Here is a 20,314-nt window from a genome sequence, read left to right as displayed (position 1 = left end):
CATATGGAATTACAATATGTTTGCACCTGTTCTTCTTAGCTTCTCTACCAGTCTGGTTTGGTCCATTTGTCTTTGCTGATTTGACAAAGGCCCAGTTTGGGTAGCCACAGGTCTGAAGAGCTTTCTTGGAGCGCTGATGTTCCTTTTGTTTCCCCTCAGCCTGAGTAGGCACCTTGCTATGTTAGTTACGTTTCCATACACCGTTAAGCAACAATTACAACTTGACTAGGTTTTTTTAGAATTGATTAAATGAGTAAAGTATGCCAGTTGCTGCTAGTATAGATAACACTATTCAGCTTTCAGCTTGTTAGTATTGGGATTTTTTCAGTTGATCTGTTACGTAACAGGTTAAAACAACTATCATGTAATCAATCTGCTGGCAAACTGGTACCATCTCAAGTGGGGAATTGGACAGCTATACAACTCTGTACATTTTGTGCGTGCTGAATGCTTTTGGATTTTGCAATATTGTTGCAAGAATTTCTCTTTTGTTCCCAGCTTTTTTCTTTTGTATGTAGACTTCTTCAGATACTTCCAGGTCAAGTTCTGCCAGTTTGAGTGTGGATGAAAATATACATTTAGGAGTGGCTAGACTCCCAACTGCAGTATCTCTATTAGTCCAACTTGTGGTACAGTTTCAGTTTGATTGAAATATTTGTATGCATTTTAAAAGTTTGATTTTGGTCGGACTGACACAGTGATTCAGTTTTTTCCTAACATCACGTAAATATACTGCCTCAGAGCTCAGTGGTAGATCAGAGAGCCTTGAACACTACTACAGCACCTGTTACTACTTTTACTCCTGTACAGTGACTCAACATGACTAAAAAGAGGTGTAAAACAAATAAAAAATAGCAAAAACAAAACAAAAATACAGAGAGAAAACAAAGTGACTTCAAATGACATCTTCCTGCTGTGAAGAAGCACTGGCAGGCTTTTTTCATGTCCATGATGAGAGACCAGTAACCTAATGACCTCATGTTTTCTGTGCAGGTACACTAAGATGAAGACAGCCACCAACATCTACATCTTCAACCTTGCTCTGGCAGACGCCATGGTGACCAGCACACTTCCATTTCAGAGTGTCAACTACCTAATGGGCACCTGGCCGTTCGGTGACATGCTGTGCAAGATGGCGATGTCCATCGACTACTACAACATGTTCACCTCTATCTTCACTCTCACCACCATGAGCATCGACCGCTACGTCGCTGTCTGCCACCCTGTCAAAGCGCTGGACTTCAGGACACCACGCAATGCCAAAATCGTCAATGTCTGCAACTGGATTCTCTCCTCAGCCATCGGGTTACCCGTCATGTTCATGGCCTCTACCACTGTCACTCGTGAGCATGAACACACTTGCTATTAACCAAACACTTAGCAGAACTTTGCAACACTGAGAAATCGTGTTGAAAATGACACAGAATGAGACCTTCTGGAAATGTCGCTGAAGGAAATAAAATTTTTATTGCAAAATATAGATTTTGCCACCCATTCTTTTCTTGTTGTAAAGGACTGAATGGAGAAACAATAACTTTAGGAAACTGTCCAACCCTCACACAAATGTAGCACCGCGTTAGTTCTGGCAGACCACGTTAGTCAACGCGCCCTTTGCCTATTGGCTGACGCCGACCCAACCCTCATGGCTGTCCACAACCAGCTGCGCTCAATGGGTAATCAGCTGCTGCTCGCAATTGGATGCTGGCATTTGGGGCACTTCATTTAAACTTGGTTTGCTGTCACTGCTTTTTTTTTGCTTTCTGCTTGCACCCACTACCTCCCCTGCTCCACCGACTTCTCATTGCCAAACAATGTCATACTGTTGTTCATTGTTGCTTGCTCTGTTCTAGGGGGTTTGTTGCCTTTACAGCAAATGGAAGGCACTCCACCTGAGGATGCTGCTGTTCTCTGTCTTGGCTTCCATGGAGCTCATGGAAAAGTCGGGAACTTCCTCCGAACAGAGCCATACCGCCAAACACAATTGTATGCATTCAGAATAAGCTTCTGAAATTTATCTCTGTTTCTCGTCTCATTTTGACGAGAGTGGTTCTGACAGAACTATGTACAACTAGATGTAAAAATCTTTATTCTTTTGTTAAAGTAAAGCACTTAGGCACAAAAAAGGATGAAACGCATTCAGTGCACGCTCATCATTCTAGCTTGACAGAGTAATTAGATACACTGGCAGCAACTGCATAGAGCTCATGCAGGTGCCAGCGCGGTCAAGTTCCTGCAGAGACTGACATCTCAAACAAAATGTCTTTCTGTAACCAAAGCGCTAAAAGTCAGGAGAAAACTGCCACTCGCTAGGTTTCCTTTGCTGCTTTCTATTCTTATTTAGAAAAAAAGGGTAAAAAAAAAAAAGGTTTAAAAATGTACTAATGCACAAGAAATGTCTTTTTGAGGTGGTTTTTACCTGTTTGGAATTTTGTATTTTGTATTATCATGCTGGATATCATGGCAGCAACCTTTTGAATCTAATTTGACTTGACAAAGTATATAATCAATGACTCACCAGCTGTTTCCGGTCTGACCGGCAAATGATAAACCCATGTGACTGACCAGTGTCTGCACAGATATAATTTAATATCCAAGAAATTCCAAGGATTGAAACTAATTCTCCAAGAAGAGCTTTCTCCATTTTCCTCTTGTTGATATGCTGTATTTTCAGTTCAGGTAACTTCTTCAGCTGTGGCAACACCCTCTGGTTACACTATGCAGCCTAGTTTGGAAACACGTTTTTCTTTATTTGCGACTTTTCAAAAGATGGTTTTAGATTTACTTTTGAAAATGAATGAAAACTATTGAAACTACTGAAGTGGGATTTTAATCCGTTTCTAATGGCGAGATTTACAGACACATTTATGATATGGATGGACACATGATCCTTAAAAATGCTTTTTCCCAATATACTCAAAAATGACTTTTTTTGTGAGACTGTATAAGAAAGACATCAACTTGCATAGACCAGCCTTGTGTTGTTTGAGGACATAGCGATGATTTAATGATCTCGGGATTCAGATAATTTAATTCCCAGTCAGACACATTAATCAATGGAAATCTCACACAGCGCATTTACCCATAAAAGGCTCATTAGTGTCAAATTTATCCTTAGAGATACCATTTAAACACACACCAGCCTTAACAGAGTAAACACATCTTTAACGAACACATCATATACGAGTGTCCCTTTGACCACTAATGATACTCTGTATCTGCTGGATGTGCAAACAAGGCTTATGGATTTAGGAAGAGATAATTCAGCATGTAAGGGCTGAGTGAACAACTCACATTTAATGTTTTACTATTAATACCAAACTTTTACATAACAGTACACTTGTTAGCAAATGTAAAAGCAAAGTAAATACAAATCCCTTAATCACGTAATGTGAAATGTGCATGTGATGAATGTTTGTATGAACATGTGAAATGACAATATATGTCCCAATCAACCACCCTGCACAGACTCCAATATTGTTGACTGCAAGCTGGTTTTCCCTCACCCCTCCTGGTACTGGGACACCCTACTGAAGATCTGCGTGTTCATCTTCGCCTTTATCATGCCCGTCCTCATCATCACCATCTGCTACGGCCTCATGATACTGCGGCTCAAGAGTGTGCGAATGCTGTCCGGCTCCCAGGTACCTTTTAGAAACATCAGCCGAAATGATTGAGTTACATTTAGCAAGATTTTTTTCCCTTAATTCTGTGTCAAACGCTTTAAATTACATGCAGAAAAATTCTATTAGTACCAGTGCTATTCATTAAAATACTGATTGATTACATTTTGTGAGTATGGAAGCACAGTGGAGGACTGCTCAGGGCATGCTTGAAAATACATTACAATCATTGCTCTCAAGACAAAGCTATTAAGGAAAATCAACTCAAGCCTGAGGCTGTGGTTCAGTTTTAATCAAACCCTTATAACACCCACCGGCCTAAATTTAGGCAGAAGGAAAACGGTGCCCTGTATTTGGATGCTATCATCCCATTTGGATGAAAGAGTTCAGAAACTACACACTTCACCTGAGCCATTTTAAGATAATATCACAGCAGCTCATAGACAACAAACCTACTCATTATTCTTTATTTTTTTCCAATGAACTCATTGCAATAAAGTGGTATTTCTGCCCAGTTTCATTCCAGAGCACGTAACAGCTACATCAGTCCACAGCACAAGAATGTAGCAGTCTTAATTAAGCTGCTTATTGTTCTCAGAAGGCCAGTGTTCACATGATCTGATGGTTAAACCCAACCATGTATTTCTTAATTTCCAAAACCTATCCCATCTCCTTTTACTGCCTTACAAGTCTTTTTTATGGATGTTTAAATGAAAATGTAGCTAAATCGGGATTTTTGAGGCTTGACATTGCAGTCATTTGACATGTTTTGAGCCCTTATGCTGACACAGCTTCATTTTGCCCTAGAGGGAATATATGTTGTGTATTCAAAGTAGATATAAATGAAATATAAAAGTTGTTTATTTTGTTCCTCATCAGCCTATATTCATTTGATACCCACTTCCATCATTACTTTGAACTTTCCACTATCCTCCTTCCACCATGATCATCTTCCCTACCCCACTTTTACCTGTTTTTCCTCATGACCTTCTCCGACTTGTCCTCAATACTAAACCACGTACTTCCTCCACACCCGTTCTGTAAATGCACTCACAGGAGAAGGACAGGAACCTGCGTCGAATCACCCGCATGGTCCTGGTGGTGGTTGCCGTCTTCATCGTCTGCTGGACTCCTATTCACGTCTTTGTCATCATCACAGCTCTGATCAACATCCCCAGCTCCACACTCCAAACTATCACCTGGCATTTCTGCATCGCCCTGGGCTACACCAACAGGTGCGAACCCAGCAGAGACAAATTTGCTTGCTGCGGTATTTGAAAATATGACTTCTAGAGATTTCTATATTATTGTGAAATGATGCTGCTTATTGTTTCCTAATTGTAAGAATGTGTACTTTTTATGATCTTATTTTAGTGATTAAAGAAATTGTGCTATTTACTAATAGTTTGATAGAAGCTCTTTTATAAAATAGCTTAAGATAGTTTACAAATATTTAAAAATTCCACGCAAAAGCGAATAGAAATATGAACTAATATACATGTTAATGAGTTAGAGATAAAGCTGATTTATGGCCGTTCAACTCTTTTGCCCCCCTGCAGTAGTCTGAACCCGGTTCTCTATGGCTACCTGGATGAGAACTTCAAGCGTTGTTTCCGTGAATTCTGCACCCCAAGTCCTTCGGTGTTGGAGATGCAGAACTCCTCCAGAACCGGAGCCACCAGCCGCAAGCTCCCACAGCGTGAACACAACAGTGCAAACACAGGCGAGAGGTCTAATCAACAGGTAGTCAGTGTCTTTGTGTTCGCATCACGGTACATGAATGTGTTTAAAGGAAATACTTTAGAAAATGATGGAATTCTCCCTCTTGGACCAATTGGATAAACAGATCACTACCACTCCTGGATTGTAAATATGATACTCCAGCCAGCAGCTGAGCTTCTCCAACTTGTTTTATCATTTGGAAAATATATACCATTAACTTTTCATTATTTTCACAACAGACTGTGTTATTTAGGTATTTGTGTTTTTTTTTTTAATTTGCACCACATGAGTTTTCTTTTGAATGCAAAAAATGTTTATCCTGGAGCGTATATATTATATATATATATATATATATATATATATTTATAGTCCAGTTGTTGTCAGATTAAAACAGCTGTGGCTTTGAAACATCACAAATATTCTACAAAGCAAAAAGAAAATTAAAGTAAAAATAAATACCATATGAATAATTTACTATTTTAGTGACGGTTTGCAAAGAAAATCAACCATTTACAAATTGTTTAGACCCATTTTTGGCTGCCTGTACCTGACAAAAATCCAGATGAAAAGTGTCAAACTGACCAGAGAGCTGCAGCTAAATGATTAACAAATAACATTTTTAGAATCTTCTTGAAAACCCAAACTTGCTTGATAATTTAATGTGTAAAAGTGGCCTGTAAAAGTGGCTGTAACCTGCTAAATACCCAGAATCCTGATAATACCCCTCGCTCTAATATTTGGGATTTCTCTGTCATATAGATTCAGCTTTCACCAGAGCAAAATCAAATATCTGAGGTGGGGAACTTTTAAAACATTGGTTGAATTGACACAGTATTGCTCAGTGGTGTGTACATCAGGGCATAGACATGCATTCTCCTCCCTCTGCAGGTATGACTAGCCTTGGAGGGGTCGTCGGTGGACTCGCACTGTTGTGGTGGCGTTGCCAACGATGATCTCAACTCAGAAGTCACGCAAGTCACCACAGGGCTTTAATCCCACACACAAAAACAAACGTGCACACTGCAAACCCAAAACGTGACTTAGACTGATTAGCACAGACCACTTTCATGATGCCTTGCTAGTTTAACTGTAGTGCTGTTTGCTTACTATATTTACGCGTACTGATACAGATGCAGACATAGGAGAAGTCAGACTAAACAGAAAAGTGTGTTTAAAACAATATGGCCTCCTAATTAAAGGTGTTGCACTAAATGATAACAAATATTTTGATCTGATTTTCGTGAGCATTATTAGTGAAATACACACAATCTGGATCGAAATATTGTACAGTATGGACACACATGCATTGACAGATCTATAAAACCACTGTTAGAAGGCAGTTATATGATGTTGTTTCATTCTTTCTGCCTCATTGATATGAGTCCTGACCCTCAGTTTATCGCTAATTCTTTAGATTGTAAAAAAAAAAATCAATTCATTGTCTTTGTTCATATTCTCTCATACCCATCTATCACTTTTTCTCCAGATGTCATCTTTATGAATCATTTCCACTTGTAAAAGAAGCGTGAGTTGCGGGAAATGTGGATTTATGGGGGTAACTGCTCAAAGATTATATGGTTCTGTGCCCACATGAAGGCTTCACTGGACAAAGGGTTGAATTCAAAGTCATGCGCACCAACTGTGGGTGTAGACCTGTTTTTGTATGGATTCAGCAGGGGTTGACATTCCCAGTTCGCAACATTCACTAATCTGCTCAGCTCCTGACTGGCTTTGGCCTCTTCAGAATTATGAAATATGTTGCTTTTGCAACGGCACTTTTTCATGAACACATTTGTCATTTCCACTTCTCGCCTAAGACTTCACCATACAGTTCATATAAGGCATGGGAGAGCATTGTCTGTTCTCACTTCGCAAAACCTGACAGACTTCTGAATGTATAAACAGGAAACCACGATGGATCCTTTTGCCGAACTGTGGAAGCTACAAAGCGGCAAAGAAGATGAATTAGCATGTTTGTACAGCTCACAAAGCATGCTGTTATGGGATAAAGTGCAAACACTTGGTTTTCCCAGTGTATGATTGACCACAGCTTAACAGCCATTATACCAGATATGGGCTTAAATGGAATCGCTTTCCCTCTGGAGGACTTAAGGAGTGAGAAAAGCTGGATTGTACATCTGGTATAATGTTTAACTCAGCTTGTGCTTACATGTCGCTCTGTGTGCTATATGTTCAAGATGCCTTTTTCTGTAGCTCTATGCGATATTCTGTGAATAAGTTGTTTTTAAAAAGTTCTACCAACATAAACAGGATTGTATTCGTGTAATCTCCCTTGTAAAGTATTGTAAGTATTCTGTTGCTTTTCTATAAATGTGAAACCATGAAGCTCAATGTGTTCCTTAATATAGATATAGTCATTCTGAATCTGCCTTTTTAACTCTAGAGGTGTGTATAAATCAGTGTGTGTAAAAACATTTGACCTGCATTTGAAATTATACAGAATTAAACTAATTTATCTTGTGTTTTGAGAGAAAAGTAATGCCGATGCCATATTGTGGACACAATCGGTTATAAAAGAATATCATTTGTTTTACGTTTTTCTCACAATAAAGAGCCTGAAAGAAGCAGCAGCGGTTTACTGTAAGGGACGTGAGCTGCCACGTGCTGTATGTCATGTGTTTTTTAGTAGAGTTTATGTGCAACTAAATGTACGAATGTGAGGCTTCACACAATATATCATGTAAACATTTAACACCTTTCGTGTAAAAGGTTATAAGAGAAGATGATTTATGTTGTAGTAGAAAACAACGTCACCTCACAACAGAAAAACCTCATCAGAAAAACTGAAATAGGAGTAAAAAGAAAACAAAAGGGAAGCTTAAAACTAAACTAAGTGTCGGAACTACTGAAGTAGCCAAATTGTGTCTGAGGTCTGATTGTTTTGGTCATCATACCACAACAACCGTATCTTGTGCACTTGTTTATAGCAGCCGGTTGAAGCGAGCCACGCCACCCCTCTCCTTTTTTTTGGGGGGGGGGGGGTTAGTACAGCTTCTAAATATGAGTTTAGACACAAATTACAATCAATACCACCTGAAGCATGTTCTCAATTTCACACGAAGAACTGATAAAAAATTAGTTGACTGGCAATTTTATTCTCAAATATTTACATATCCCTCATCTGCCGTTCAGCCACGGACGGTTGACACTGATTCCTCTTTGAGGCACAATCTTGTGGTAAATCATGTTCTGAACTGACCCAGGCTGGTGAAACACCACATCACAGCAACGTGACTGCCAGCCCAAGTTTAATCAGACCGCAGTTCCCCCATCAGTAATAGGCTTAATAAATCCTCAGCTTCACTGTTTCTTAGAAGTTTTTAGAAGCTAATGTTAGCAACTTCTGCTCATACGGGTAAGATTTCCGCAATCTTTTTTTTCTTCTAGATCTAATAAAAGCACTCAAAAGGTAGAGCATTATAACCTCATTTCTCATTTAGTGTTAACGGAAAAATCAAAGCAAGCTGTGACCCAACATCCAGCGGCAAATCTGAACAGCTCCCTGAACTTTCAGACCATTTTAGCAGCCCCAATCAGATTTTTAAGGTAGTGTTTTAGGTCAGAAGATTTGTGTTGGTGGTCACTTTAAACAACCAAATGCATGTTTTTAACCTCATAAAAACATACATTTTTCTATATATCTCCTTTTTATACACTTTGTATGACAGCTTCACATAAGTGCTGAAGATTGTTTTTCTTTGTATTTCCTTTCTTTTAAGTTTGTTGCTTTGTCTATTTAGGTAAAGAAGAGAGGCTGTTGTGTCCCTGAACATATTAATTATATTTCTTGAGTGTTTCAGGAATTTCTGTGATACTGTGTTCAGAAAAAAAGTGTTAGGATGGAATCTGTCCCTGCTTACACCCACAGTTAAAATAATTATGATTTAAAAAATAGAAACACACACACACACACAAAAGGATTGATTTTTCATTTTCTCTCCATATTGTATATCAAGACCTATTAACTGCACCCAAAAAGCTGTTGTTAAATTACACTGTCTAAGGAAATAAGTTATCAAATATATTGACAGGGTTATTTTAGAAAAAAAATGCTGTTAAACTAGTCCTGGAAGGCATGCATGTTCTTCCATGTTTACTATAGATCATCATAGCACAGACGCACTATGAGCTATTACTCCACACCTGAAAATGACAAGCTCGCTATATATGTCTGAAGATAAAGCACCCATTATTTCAATAGAATGTGCAATTCGTAGTGTAAGAATGAAACAAATATGTATTTATGTAATATATCCGCAAAAATAGCATCAAGAAAGGAGTTTGTGGGGTTATTATGGCAATTGCAGTGCATTTGATTTTATTTGGATCAAGATGGTGAAAATTGGCACACCTTCCGAGGCACAAAGGGAGGTATTTGGTATTCCATGAGAAACATACATTTAGTAAAATATGACTCCTTTGTACACTACACAATAACAGAATAACATGTTCTCAAATGCCTCAATCATGTATTTCAGTCTTGTAATTGCAATTCTTGTCATCTAATGTATAGACAACAATTTCTCATTTGTGGATGATATTCTGAAACACAGTCCATGTATTAAAGTAAATCAGTGTATTGTCTATGGAATAGATAAATCCAAATAAAAAGAATAGAAAAATCATGTGCATTGTGTGGGCTTTTTTTAAATGCAGGAGCAATTATCCAGTTTCATCTGAAAATACAATGCTGCTTTTTTACCCCGCTACACTCAGAGAATAACATTGAACTATATGCTGAACATAAGTGGAGGAAAACAAAGCTTCAGATTCACTATGAGCTGTACAAAGAAAGCCTGCGTAGTACTAACAATGAGCTGTGCAAGGCCAGACAGCTGCATTCATCTGAAATGATTAATAAGAATGTCGACAATTCTCGAACTGTTTACTATGGTTGAAAAACTCCCAAGTCAAACCCAGACCTCCTCTCCACTGAGAAAGGCAATGAATTTGCCAACTTTTTTAGCCAAAAAATCAAAACAATTAGACAAGACATTCATGCCACACAGACAAACAAGAAAACTAATATGTGTCTAAAACCTAGAAATAACTCTGACGTTATGTCACAATTTAATATTGTTAATTTAAAAATCCTAGAGGAAACAGTTCAGCATCTGAAATTAACAACTTGCACTCTGGACATAATACCATCTGACTTTTTAAAAACTGTTTTTACCTCAGTAGAAAGTAATCTCCTACAAATAGTTAACAGCTCACTGCCATCAGGCATTTTTCCCAAGTCACTACAGACAGCTGCCATTAAGCCACTCCTACAGAAGAGAACTCTAGACTCCATGATGAACAACTATGCACCTGTCTCTAACTTCTCTTTTATATCTAAGATTATTGAGAAAGTTGTATTTAACCAGCTCAACGACTTTCTGAATGAAAGTGGAAATCTTGATAACTTTCAATCAGGCTTCAGACGTCATCACAGCACTGAAACAGCTCTGGTCAAAGTGTTAAACTACATCAGGTTGAATACTGATTCTGGTAATGTTTCAGTCCTGGTTCTGTTGGACCTCAGCGCTGCGTTTGATACTGTAGATCACAGAATCCTGTTGCACAGGCTGGAAAACTGGGTTGGACTTTCTGGAGCGGTCCTTAACTGGCTCAGGTCCTACTTAGAAGGCCGGAGTTATTTTGTTACAATTGACAGCTATGAATCTGAGCGAATGGCCATGACTTGCGGAGTCCCCCAGGAGTCAATTCTTGGACCTCTTCTGTTTCACTTGTATATGCTCCCTTTGGAGCATTTCTTTTCTCATGTGTCTATGCATGAAATCTACACAGTATCTTTTAACTTATCTAGACTGTTGCTTGTTTTTAATCATTTTAATTATTTTCTTTCTTTCTTTTTATATTATTTTATGTATTTTTTAATCCTTCTTCCGCTCCCCGCTGCAATGCTTTTATTTTATGTAAAGCACTTTGAATTGTTTTGTACATGAAATGTGCTATACAAATAATTTGACTTTGACTTTGACTTTATATCAAAGAATTATAGGAGACATACCTCATTCAGTCATCTCTTAGCAATAAGGCAAATCATTGTAGAGGCATAGGTTAAAAACAATACTTATCATGGAGCTGGGAAGAGGGGATAATATTCAGAGAAATATCTGACATTTCCCAAGATTAAAGCCATAAATTTACCAGGAAATTAATTTAATGTTGTCTGATATTCAAGTGGTAATTTTTAGGAAAAGGTCACAAAAATCGGCATATTTTTTTCTTGTAAACAGTCACATTTCATTGTCCACCTAAGACTCTAATGATGAAAATTTGATCTAGCGTTACACAACAGGAATTTGTTTTAGTGATGTAGTCAGATGTCATCCACTAAATCACATGACGATAGCATGTGAAAACAGCATGTGATGTGTGTTGAGGTCGGTCAGACCTTGGAAAGTTAAGCAAAGCCTAAATTGATAAGTAAATGTTTTTTCTCGTGACATTACTAATTAAATCTCAAACAACATTCATGTTTTTCTTGTAAATTACAACTTTAATCTCAGAAATATTAATTCATGCTCCCATCTGCGTTTAAGACGGATTGGCCCCAATGTGGCTCCATACTTCCTGGAACTACAGTTTATCACCTCATGATGTATGTGACAAAGATAGCTGTGGCATTTAGTGAGCTCTATAATTCAGCCATAAGGTGCTGCGTCTGTGTGTGCATGTTTGTTTGGCCATAAACTGAAGATCTGACTTGTCATAGCGATGAAACTCTCAGAGGTTAAAACTCTGAGATGACTCTGAACTGTCTTTGAAAGTAAGCATGCACAATACAATAACATTTTTTTTTAAAAGCAGCCACAGCTGTATCTTTCCACCCCACGTGGTTTACTGTAGCGACACACTCACATGATACATTTGGCTTTGTTTGTCAATCTAGTCTTTAGCCCACAGAATGATTTATGTCTGGCTTCGATCTTCACGATCTTCTTAGGTTTTAGTTGAATAAAACAAACTCTGGTGCTGTTGCTCTAAAACACAAAAGCGGGATGAACAAAAGACATCTTAGCTTTGCTTACTTTGTACGTCTTAACTTAAATGTACCTCCAAATGAATTTGGTTGATTTGGACTGAACTGTATCGTAATGAATTGGAGTCTAAATTGATAACACTTCACTGCATTGAAATTGGATTAAACACTGGACTTATTCATTCTCTGTTCAGTGCACAGAGATGCCACATGTGAACTGCTGTAATATAAAATGAACTTAATGGAATTGAAGTAAGGAATTATGTTGCTGATTACAGTTTACCTTCATTTCTGCATGCAACACAGGAACTCCTGTCAGGGTGTGAACTTATCCATCCAGGAGTTCCTGGTTCAAATCCCAGTCTTTCTGTGTGGAGTTTACACGTTCTCCCTGTGTATGTTCTCTCCAGGAACTCCAGCTTCCTCCCACCGCCTGAAAAAGTTAAGTTAATTGGTGTCTCTAAAATGTCTCTGTGAGGGACTGGTAATCTGTCCAGGCTGTAACCTGCCTCTTGCCCAGGGACAGCTGGGATAGGCTCCTGCGACCCAGAGTTTGAATAAGCTGGTCCTGAAATGGATGGCTGCTCCTAAAATCTACGGAAGCTGTAAGGGTGACTTTTTCTCTTCTACATTTCGGCTTTGCTCTTTCAATAAATAATAAATAATGACACATGTCGTGTGTTGTCTGACAAGAGGATTTTTTTATTATGTCTTGATCCTAAAAACCTTACAATTGAAATAAATTGTAATTTCTTTCCTCATGACAGAAGAATCTAAAAACATTCATGACTGAGGCTCCAGCGACTGTTTGTGAGGCACAAGTAATGAGTACTTGAACACGTGCACATCCCAAACAATCCCTTGCTGATTGTTTTTCCTTGGCACTTTGGCTCTTGGGAAATGACGTGAAATCTGCTCTGATAACTCAAGTGGACTATAAAACCAAGAGTTCAAGAAATAAGGAAAGAGGGAACCATTATGTACACTCAGTGGGCATGTGGGTGGAATATTTGAGTGTTTTGTTTTTTCTGCAGAAAATGAGCTACAATGGAAAGTCTGTTATTTTCTGGAGTGATACTACATTTAATTCATTTAGGTAGCCAGGTGGAAAAATGGAACTATACGTTTACGCCACCAGAAAGCACTGTCTCAATTAGGGAGTCCCACCTTAAAGTGATACTCCGGAGTAAATTCAACCTGGGGTCATATGAACGGTGATATCCAGCCAAGTAGCCCACCCACAGTTTTTTCGATATTGGCTGAACATCAGCTGAGTTACTGAGTTATCCCGAATAGCTTCGTACAAGGGTTAATGGATCCAGGTCCGTATCTCCAAAATTACCACACTAAAATCACATGCCATGACACCAAACTTCTACAGTAGTACAAATACGGTCTGTACTCACAAAGCGATGCATTTGGAAGTTTGAAAATAGTCCAGGAGTTTATTATTATCAACACAAGCCTGATAGCTTCTCTGCAGCTAAAGCTACGTCGACGTCACTCCAAGGCGCCGGGAGCTTCAAAGTAAGATGAGGGTTGATCTACTACTGTAGACAACAAAGTATATGCTATATTCTACATGTTTTTTTATGAATTTTTGTGTTGTAGAGTTGTGAAATTATTTTATCAATGGAGAAATTGAGCAGCCTTGCTTTGTTGTCTACAGTAGTAGATCAACCCTCATCTTACTTTGAAGCTCCCGGCGCCTTGGAGTGACGTCGACGTAGCTTTAGCTGCAGAGAAGCTATCAGGCTTGTGTTGATAATAATAAACTCCTGGACTATTTTCAAACTTCCAAATGCATCGCTTTGTGAGTACAGACCATATTAGTACTACTGTAGAAGTTTGGTGTCATGGCATGTGATTTTAGTGTGGTAATTTTGGAGATACGGACCTGGATCCATTAACCCTTGTACGAAGCTATTCGGGATAACTCAGTAACTCAGCTGATGTTCAGCCAATATCGAAAAAACTGCGGGTGGGCTACTTGGCTGGATATCACCGTTCAAATGACCCCAGGTTGAATTTACTCCGGAGTATCACTTTAAGGCCTGTTTATGGTCGGAAACCAGGTCGTCTGCGTGTGTGTCGCAGTTCACGCAGACATGCCCCCCCCCCCCTTCCGCAGACACTCTGGTGCACCTCCCCAAAATTGTAACTCACCGCAGACAGTGCCGCAGATATCGTCGCAGGGAGGAGAGAAAGGAGGCCTCTGATTGGTCAACTCTACATCCGCTCTACACTATGCGTATTTCCGGTTTGCTAACCGGCTAATGGTGACGCTAACCGTGCCGATTCTTTCGCCTCTCTGCCAGCTCCAGTAGTAGCAATATTTCTTCTATTTCTAGATCGATCAGCTGCATCTCAATCAAAGTGCGCATTCGTCCAGTCGCCATTGTTGTTGAATGACCTCCGTAACCGGAAGATAAACACGCCTCCCACCACACCCACAATACTAGCTTGTTCGTGATTGTCCCTCTTGCGTTGTGGCGTGGAATTACATAGCGCAGACCGCGCTTCAAAATTGGGCATAAATCAAAAATTACTGCGTCATACCTGTGACAAGCTCACTGCGACACACTGCTGCGAGAGTATACACGGCCCTTTAGTGTGTGGTGTTTGGTTAGCTGTCCGGAAGAATACCCGGATGTGAGACGCCATATTGTTTACAACAACACGGACATGTGGGTTTTGGTTCACACCCCTGCGCTGCCTCTCAGCCGGCAGGCCGATTTTTGTTCCCAGTGGCCACTCATGGTATTGCAACAAAAAAAAAATCCCCTGTGGCCCAAAAAGCGTTTTCCCATAGACCGCAATAGTAAAAGAGATGCCTGTTAAACTGTTCACAGGACGCCTCCAGCTGTAACCGCTGTTATTTACTAATCTTTGTATTCTATATTTTTATGTCGTGGACTTTTTATCCGTCAAAAAGTTTTCTAACGGCCAGAAAAACCCCAGAAAAGTCTATTTTCCCAGCGTGACGTCACAGCTGTGTCCGTGCACTGTGATGTGTACCTACGTGCACGTCCTCAAAGCATCATGGGGGGTGACTCTACTGCGCATGCTCTATGGGCCGCATAACGCAGAAGTAAACCCGGAAGTCTATTGAACTATTGAGTGAACTACTGTTTTAAGCGGATCCGAGTCTGTTTCCTGTAATGGCATAGAGCCTCGTGTCTGCAGTGTCTTGTGTTGTGGACGGATAACCACAGATCAGCCATTATAGTAATTTTTGCACTCTATTTATATTTGGTTTGCACTTGTATAATGACTTCTGTTGTCAGACTGGGGTTTTAGCACAAGTTAAGTCTTGAGAAACCTTTGCTAAAGAGCAAGCGTATAGAGGAGAGCCCTCTGAAAGTTGTTTATTTTGTCTTCTTTTGTAAGGATTATAACAGAGATTATTGTAAACAACTTTGAGTTGTATTTTATACTTCCTTTTTCACGTAAAGTGAACACCAATTTTTCTGTTCAGAATAAAGACCCCAAAATAAGATTTCCGTGTCCTGAGCCCATTTAGCCAGGCTACATTTAGATTTTAAGCTTTTTTCTAAAGTCAGTGGACTTACTTATAAAAGGAACCATCAGCAATCCATTATTATTTCTATTCATTTTAAGCGTTTATTACGGAGCCCGGTGGAGATCAAACAATATCTTTTTCAGGGGGTTTCAAGAAAGCGTTCTCTCACTTTTCAAAGTGTGCCCTCGCTTTATTAAATCGTGCGCTCGTCTAAATAAAGCGTGCGCGCGTATACATAAACCGTGCGCTCGTCTTACTAAAACCGTGCGCTCACTGCCCCTCAGTCGTGCCCACATTATATACCTTGTGAGCACAATAAACAAAAGTGTGCCCACGATCTGTAAGACGTGCCCACGACATTCTGTATGGCAACAATAAATCCAAATTGCTTGAAACGTTCGCACGTTGTATTAATTGTGGCCACGAAATCTGTTACCATTACAGTGTGAGCATCTCACCTTTTTAATCTATTTGGAAGTTGCTTGGAATGGAACAGTAAGTGCATTGTGCTATGGCGAATGTATGCCTAAGCAAGTATTATGGGACGAACAGTGTCACTTAATATAATGTATAATTCAAGTGCTTGGTCTGGACTGTTTGTCAACTGTAACCCTCGTTCTTGCATTATGCCTGTGCAAAAATCAAATACATCGATGTCGCATGGTATGGAGTCGAGGAAGGTGCATTTCCTCTTGCAGACGGTCAGATTGGCTTCATCGAGAGGAAAGAGATGATCTTCAGCCCCCCACAGATGCGGAGCCAGGTGCATTATATCCGGTAGTCCAGCCGGAACACCTGGGTTTCTGGACGGACGGATGCGATGTGCATTCCATGTGTCTTGGATGCTGTTCAATTCATCCTGGGGAAAAAATTAACGAATGCAAATAAATATTTTAGGATTTTCATTTGGCTACAGCCCTGACTTGGGCGCCTTACAAGGCAGCCTTGAGAACAGGTGAGGGTGTGTGAAGTACTTTGAGTCAACTAGGCTCATGATGATGCCATGACTGGACGCCAAGGTTGAAAGAATATTCTTGTATTCCATAGCCCATGGTAAACCCTGATTAAGTCCATTTCAAAATGGTGAAGAATCATATCCTGCTGGTAAATTTGGCTCATGATGTTATGAGAGTGTGGAATCGTGGCCACGCTTTGCTCACTTGTGCCCATTTTAATTAGGCTATACATTTCTTAAATAACGTTAACACGTTTTGTGAATCATGACCACGCTTTAGTAAATTGTGGTCACGAGGTATATAACTTTGTTACTACAACGAGAGCACGAAACTACTAAATCGAGCGTTGTATTTCAACGAGAGCACGTTTTGGTTAAATGAGAGCGCACTTTGCAAAGTGAAGACACGTTTCAGTAAATTGTGCTCACGAGGGATATAACGTGAGTACGACTGTATTACAGCGAGTACACGACATAAGTAATTCGAGCGCACGATTTAGGTAAACGTGCGCTTGCTATATTTTAAGGAGAGCACGGTTTGGTTAAATGAGAGCGCGCTTTTTAAAACGGGTGCACGCTTTCTCGACACCCCAATATATTTCACCTTAAGACTCAAGGGGCTCCGTAGTTTATAAATTATGCATTGTTCTCAATTGTCAGGACTACTTCCATTTTCAATCAGGCCTCTCATCAAAGCAAAGACCCACTCATTTAACGATTGATACTTCTTACCGCAAAGAGTTGATGGAGAGCTAAGGAGTGAATCAACAGAAACCTGTTCCCACACCATTTTGTTTGATCACACTGGGACTTGGATTGCCTCAGTTACAACCAAATTAGTTTTAATCTTTCCACTGCAAAACAATGTTGTGATTAAGTGACAAAGGCTGTTTCCAAACTTGTCTCTGAATGTTACTTTTGGATTCTCTCTCCAAAATGTGTCAAATCGGAGGTGCATTGACGTTTTCAGTGCATGTTATCGTACAAGCCTACAACTCCTACCTGTCATGGATGGTGTTGTTGAAGAGCCAGGCATCGCCTGATCGGAGTCGGCAGTATGTTTAATCCTGTCGCAGCAATTATTATCATATGCTTGTTGGCTGTCCCCTCAGCCTGCTGAGACACAGATCACATTCAGAGCTGGTTTTGTGAAGCTGCTCTTGCCCATGTATGAAGTTCATGAGCCAAACCGAAGCTTCCTTGCCCAATATGTGTTAAGTGACTTTGAGTTTAAAAGGTCAAGTTGGGGTAAAAAGCAAGGATTTGTGTGACGTCACTGTTGAATAGGAAAAAAATTCAAAAATAAAAAAAGTTATAAGTGTAATACTATGACTCATTTCTTTATTGGGACTGTAAATTACATTATGCAAATATATTCCTACTGTTAATGTTTTCTCCAAATTCTAAATACTTGATATCTTATCAAGTAAGATAAAATACTTGATAAGATATATGTAAACATATTCATAGTTATTCTGCACCGATGTGTAGTGCAGCATGATTTATGATATTAAAAAAAGGACATTATAAATAATGTTTACAGGGTTAGAGTGAAATCTAATCTGTTGAATGATGTAAATTCCGCAGTTGTCGTGAATTAGTTTAACTGGGTAAGGCATTTCGGGCTTTGAATTTTATGTTTCATTCTGCTCATCGCTGTTCTGCTCTGAGGACTCCAGGGAAGGAGCCGAAGGTTTTATTTGTTCCCCTGCTGCATGTGGTTTTGCAAAAGTCTTAACCAAAACCTCCCCGTCAACAGGCTCCTATCTGATCCAAGCTGGCAGGCACTTGAAAAAACAATGAGATTTTTAGAGGAAATACAAGTAAATCCTTTATGAAACCCCAAACAGCTGGAGCAAGATAAAGTGAGATTTTTCTGTTCAGAGGGGTCGGTGCCAGATCCAGCTGAATTCTTTTCTAGTATTCTTTGATACTCCAGCAACTCAGCACCGTCACAAAGCTGTAGTGTCCTCAGGCTATTCCCACTTGATGAATGTATTCTCGGGGGTGTTGGGAATGATTATCATGGACTGTTTGAAGAAAACAGATAGAAAGAAAGCCAGCAACAGAAAACAGCCAACTGGTTGAACTTATGCTATTACAGTTTTTCTCGATTGGTTTGGCTCATTTCTTGAAACTGAGATGACATTCTCAAAATGACATGGACAAATCCCCAAACTTACAGCCGGTGTCTCAGAACAGAATGGCATTTCTCATTGCTTTCATCACATTTCAAATGCTTTGTACATGTCTCAAGCACTTAGTACATCTTTGCAAATGGTTATGTACAAGTGGCCTACATTTAACACAATCAGCCTACATTTAGAACATTTCCCAAAAAAGTGCATCTTGCTGATCTATCCCAATTGGTTGGTTCTCAGTGTAATGGTTGTTCTCTCCAAAACATGTCAGCACAATTTCATTGTATAAGTCATCATCTGCAGAATAGTCTGCTCAATTGTCAAAATTCTTTAAGAAATTGGAATACAATACAGTACACATATTTTGGAACATTTCATACGTTCATGACAATCAGGTGAGTAGGTAACAGGTGAAAGCAGGTTCTGACGAGGAGGAGTGTCCCACATTACAGGTGACCAATCCATCAGTTTGGTGAGTTACCTGACAGGTGTTGTCTATGATTTTGAATGCTGGCATTTCTGTATATATACAGCTTGTTCTGGTGCTAGTACTTTTTCCAATGTCAACATAGACAGACCGCAAGTACAAGGCCAACCTCCACCTGGAGGAAGGGGAAGAGGAAGAGAAGGAGAAGGAAGAGCAAGCGGAGGAGGAAGAGGAGGAGGAGGAGGAGGAGGATTGAGGGTTCGTGGTGGTAGAGGAGCGGGAAGGGGAGGAGGGAGGGTTCGTGGTGGTGGAATAGGAGGAAGAGGAGTTCGCAGACATCATCGTGTCCCGGATGAAATTCGGGACATCATTATTGACCATGTAGTCAACCATCACCTCACAATGGCAGAGGCAGGGCGCCGAGTGCAGCCTAATGTGCCACGCTCCACAGTCTCTTCCATCATACAAACCTTTCGCCGGGAAAACAGGTATGCACTCAGGCAATGAAGGAACTACAGAATTCTCTAAGAAAGCCTTACTGTACTGTTACCGTGTTTGATTCTGTGTGTGTGTGTGTGTATGTGTGGGCCCATAGGCCAGTCCAAAATCTCACCTCAATGTCACAGTATGATACAGCACACTATTGTAGCATGACAAACAAAATACAATTGTAATGTAAATTAGACAAAATACATGTCTTGCAGTTTACAGTGGTGCAATATTGCAGTACATTTGTAAGTAGCCTACAAAAGCTATAGAATGATAGCAGAATGAAGCAGTACGCAATACAGTCATTACAGTGATTGACAATATGTAACAAAGACACAAGACAAACACTACAAATAGTCATATTGTCTTTGTCTATGTGCAGGATTGGGCGACAGCGTCATGTAGGTGGGAGAAGAAGACTGCTC

At 39.8% G+C, this 20,314-nt stretch overlaps 1 protein-coding gene across 1 annotated transcript in view; it reads left to right on the top strand.

Moving 5' to 3' along the window:
• Nucleotides 1–9,950, top strand: part of oprm1 (opioid receptor, mu 1) — a 32,478-nt gene extending 22,528 nt beyond the window's left edge. The window contains exons 2-6 of the mRNA XM_075478747.1: nt 994–1,343; nt 3,466–3,641; nt 4,677–4,855; nt 5,180–5,363; nt 6,231–9,950. Of these exons, the coding sequence (XP_075334862.1) occupies nt 994–1,343; nt 3,466–3,641; nt 4,677–4,855; nt 5,180–5,363; nt 6,231–6,236 (895 nt within the window). The 3' untranslated portion in view covers nt 6,237–9,950. The remainder of the gene's footprint in view (nt 1–993; nt 1,344–3,465; nt 3,642–4,676; nt 4,856–5,179; nt 5,364–6,230) is intronic.
• The last annotated feature ends 10,364 nt before the right edge of the window (nt 9,951–20,314 follow it).

This window comes from Odontesthes bonariensis, chromosome 2 (assembly GCF_027942865.1).
Source record: "Odontesthes bonariensis isolate fOdoBon6 chromosome 2, fOdoBon6.hap1, whole genome shotgun sequence".
Classification (NCBI taxonomy): Eukaryota; Metazoa; Chordata; class Actinopteri; order Atheriniformes; family Atherinopsidae; genus Odontesthes; species Odontesthes bonariensis.
The sequence above is the reverse complement of the archived record's forward strand: the minus strand, read 5'-3'. Positions and strand labels throughout refer to the sequence as shown.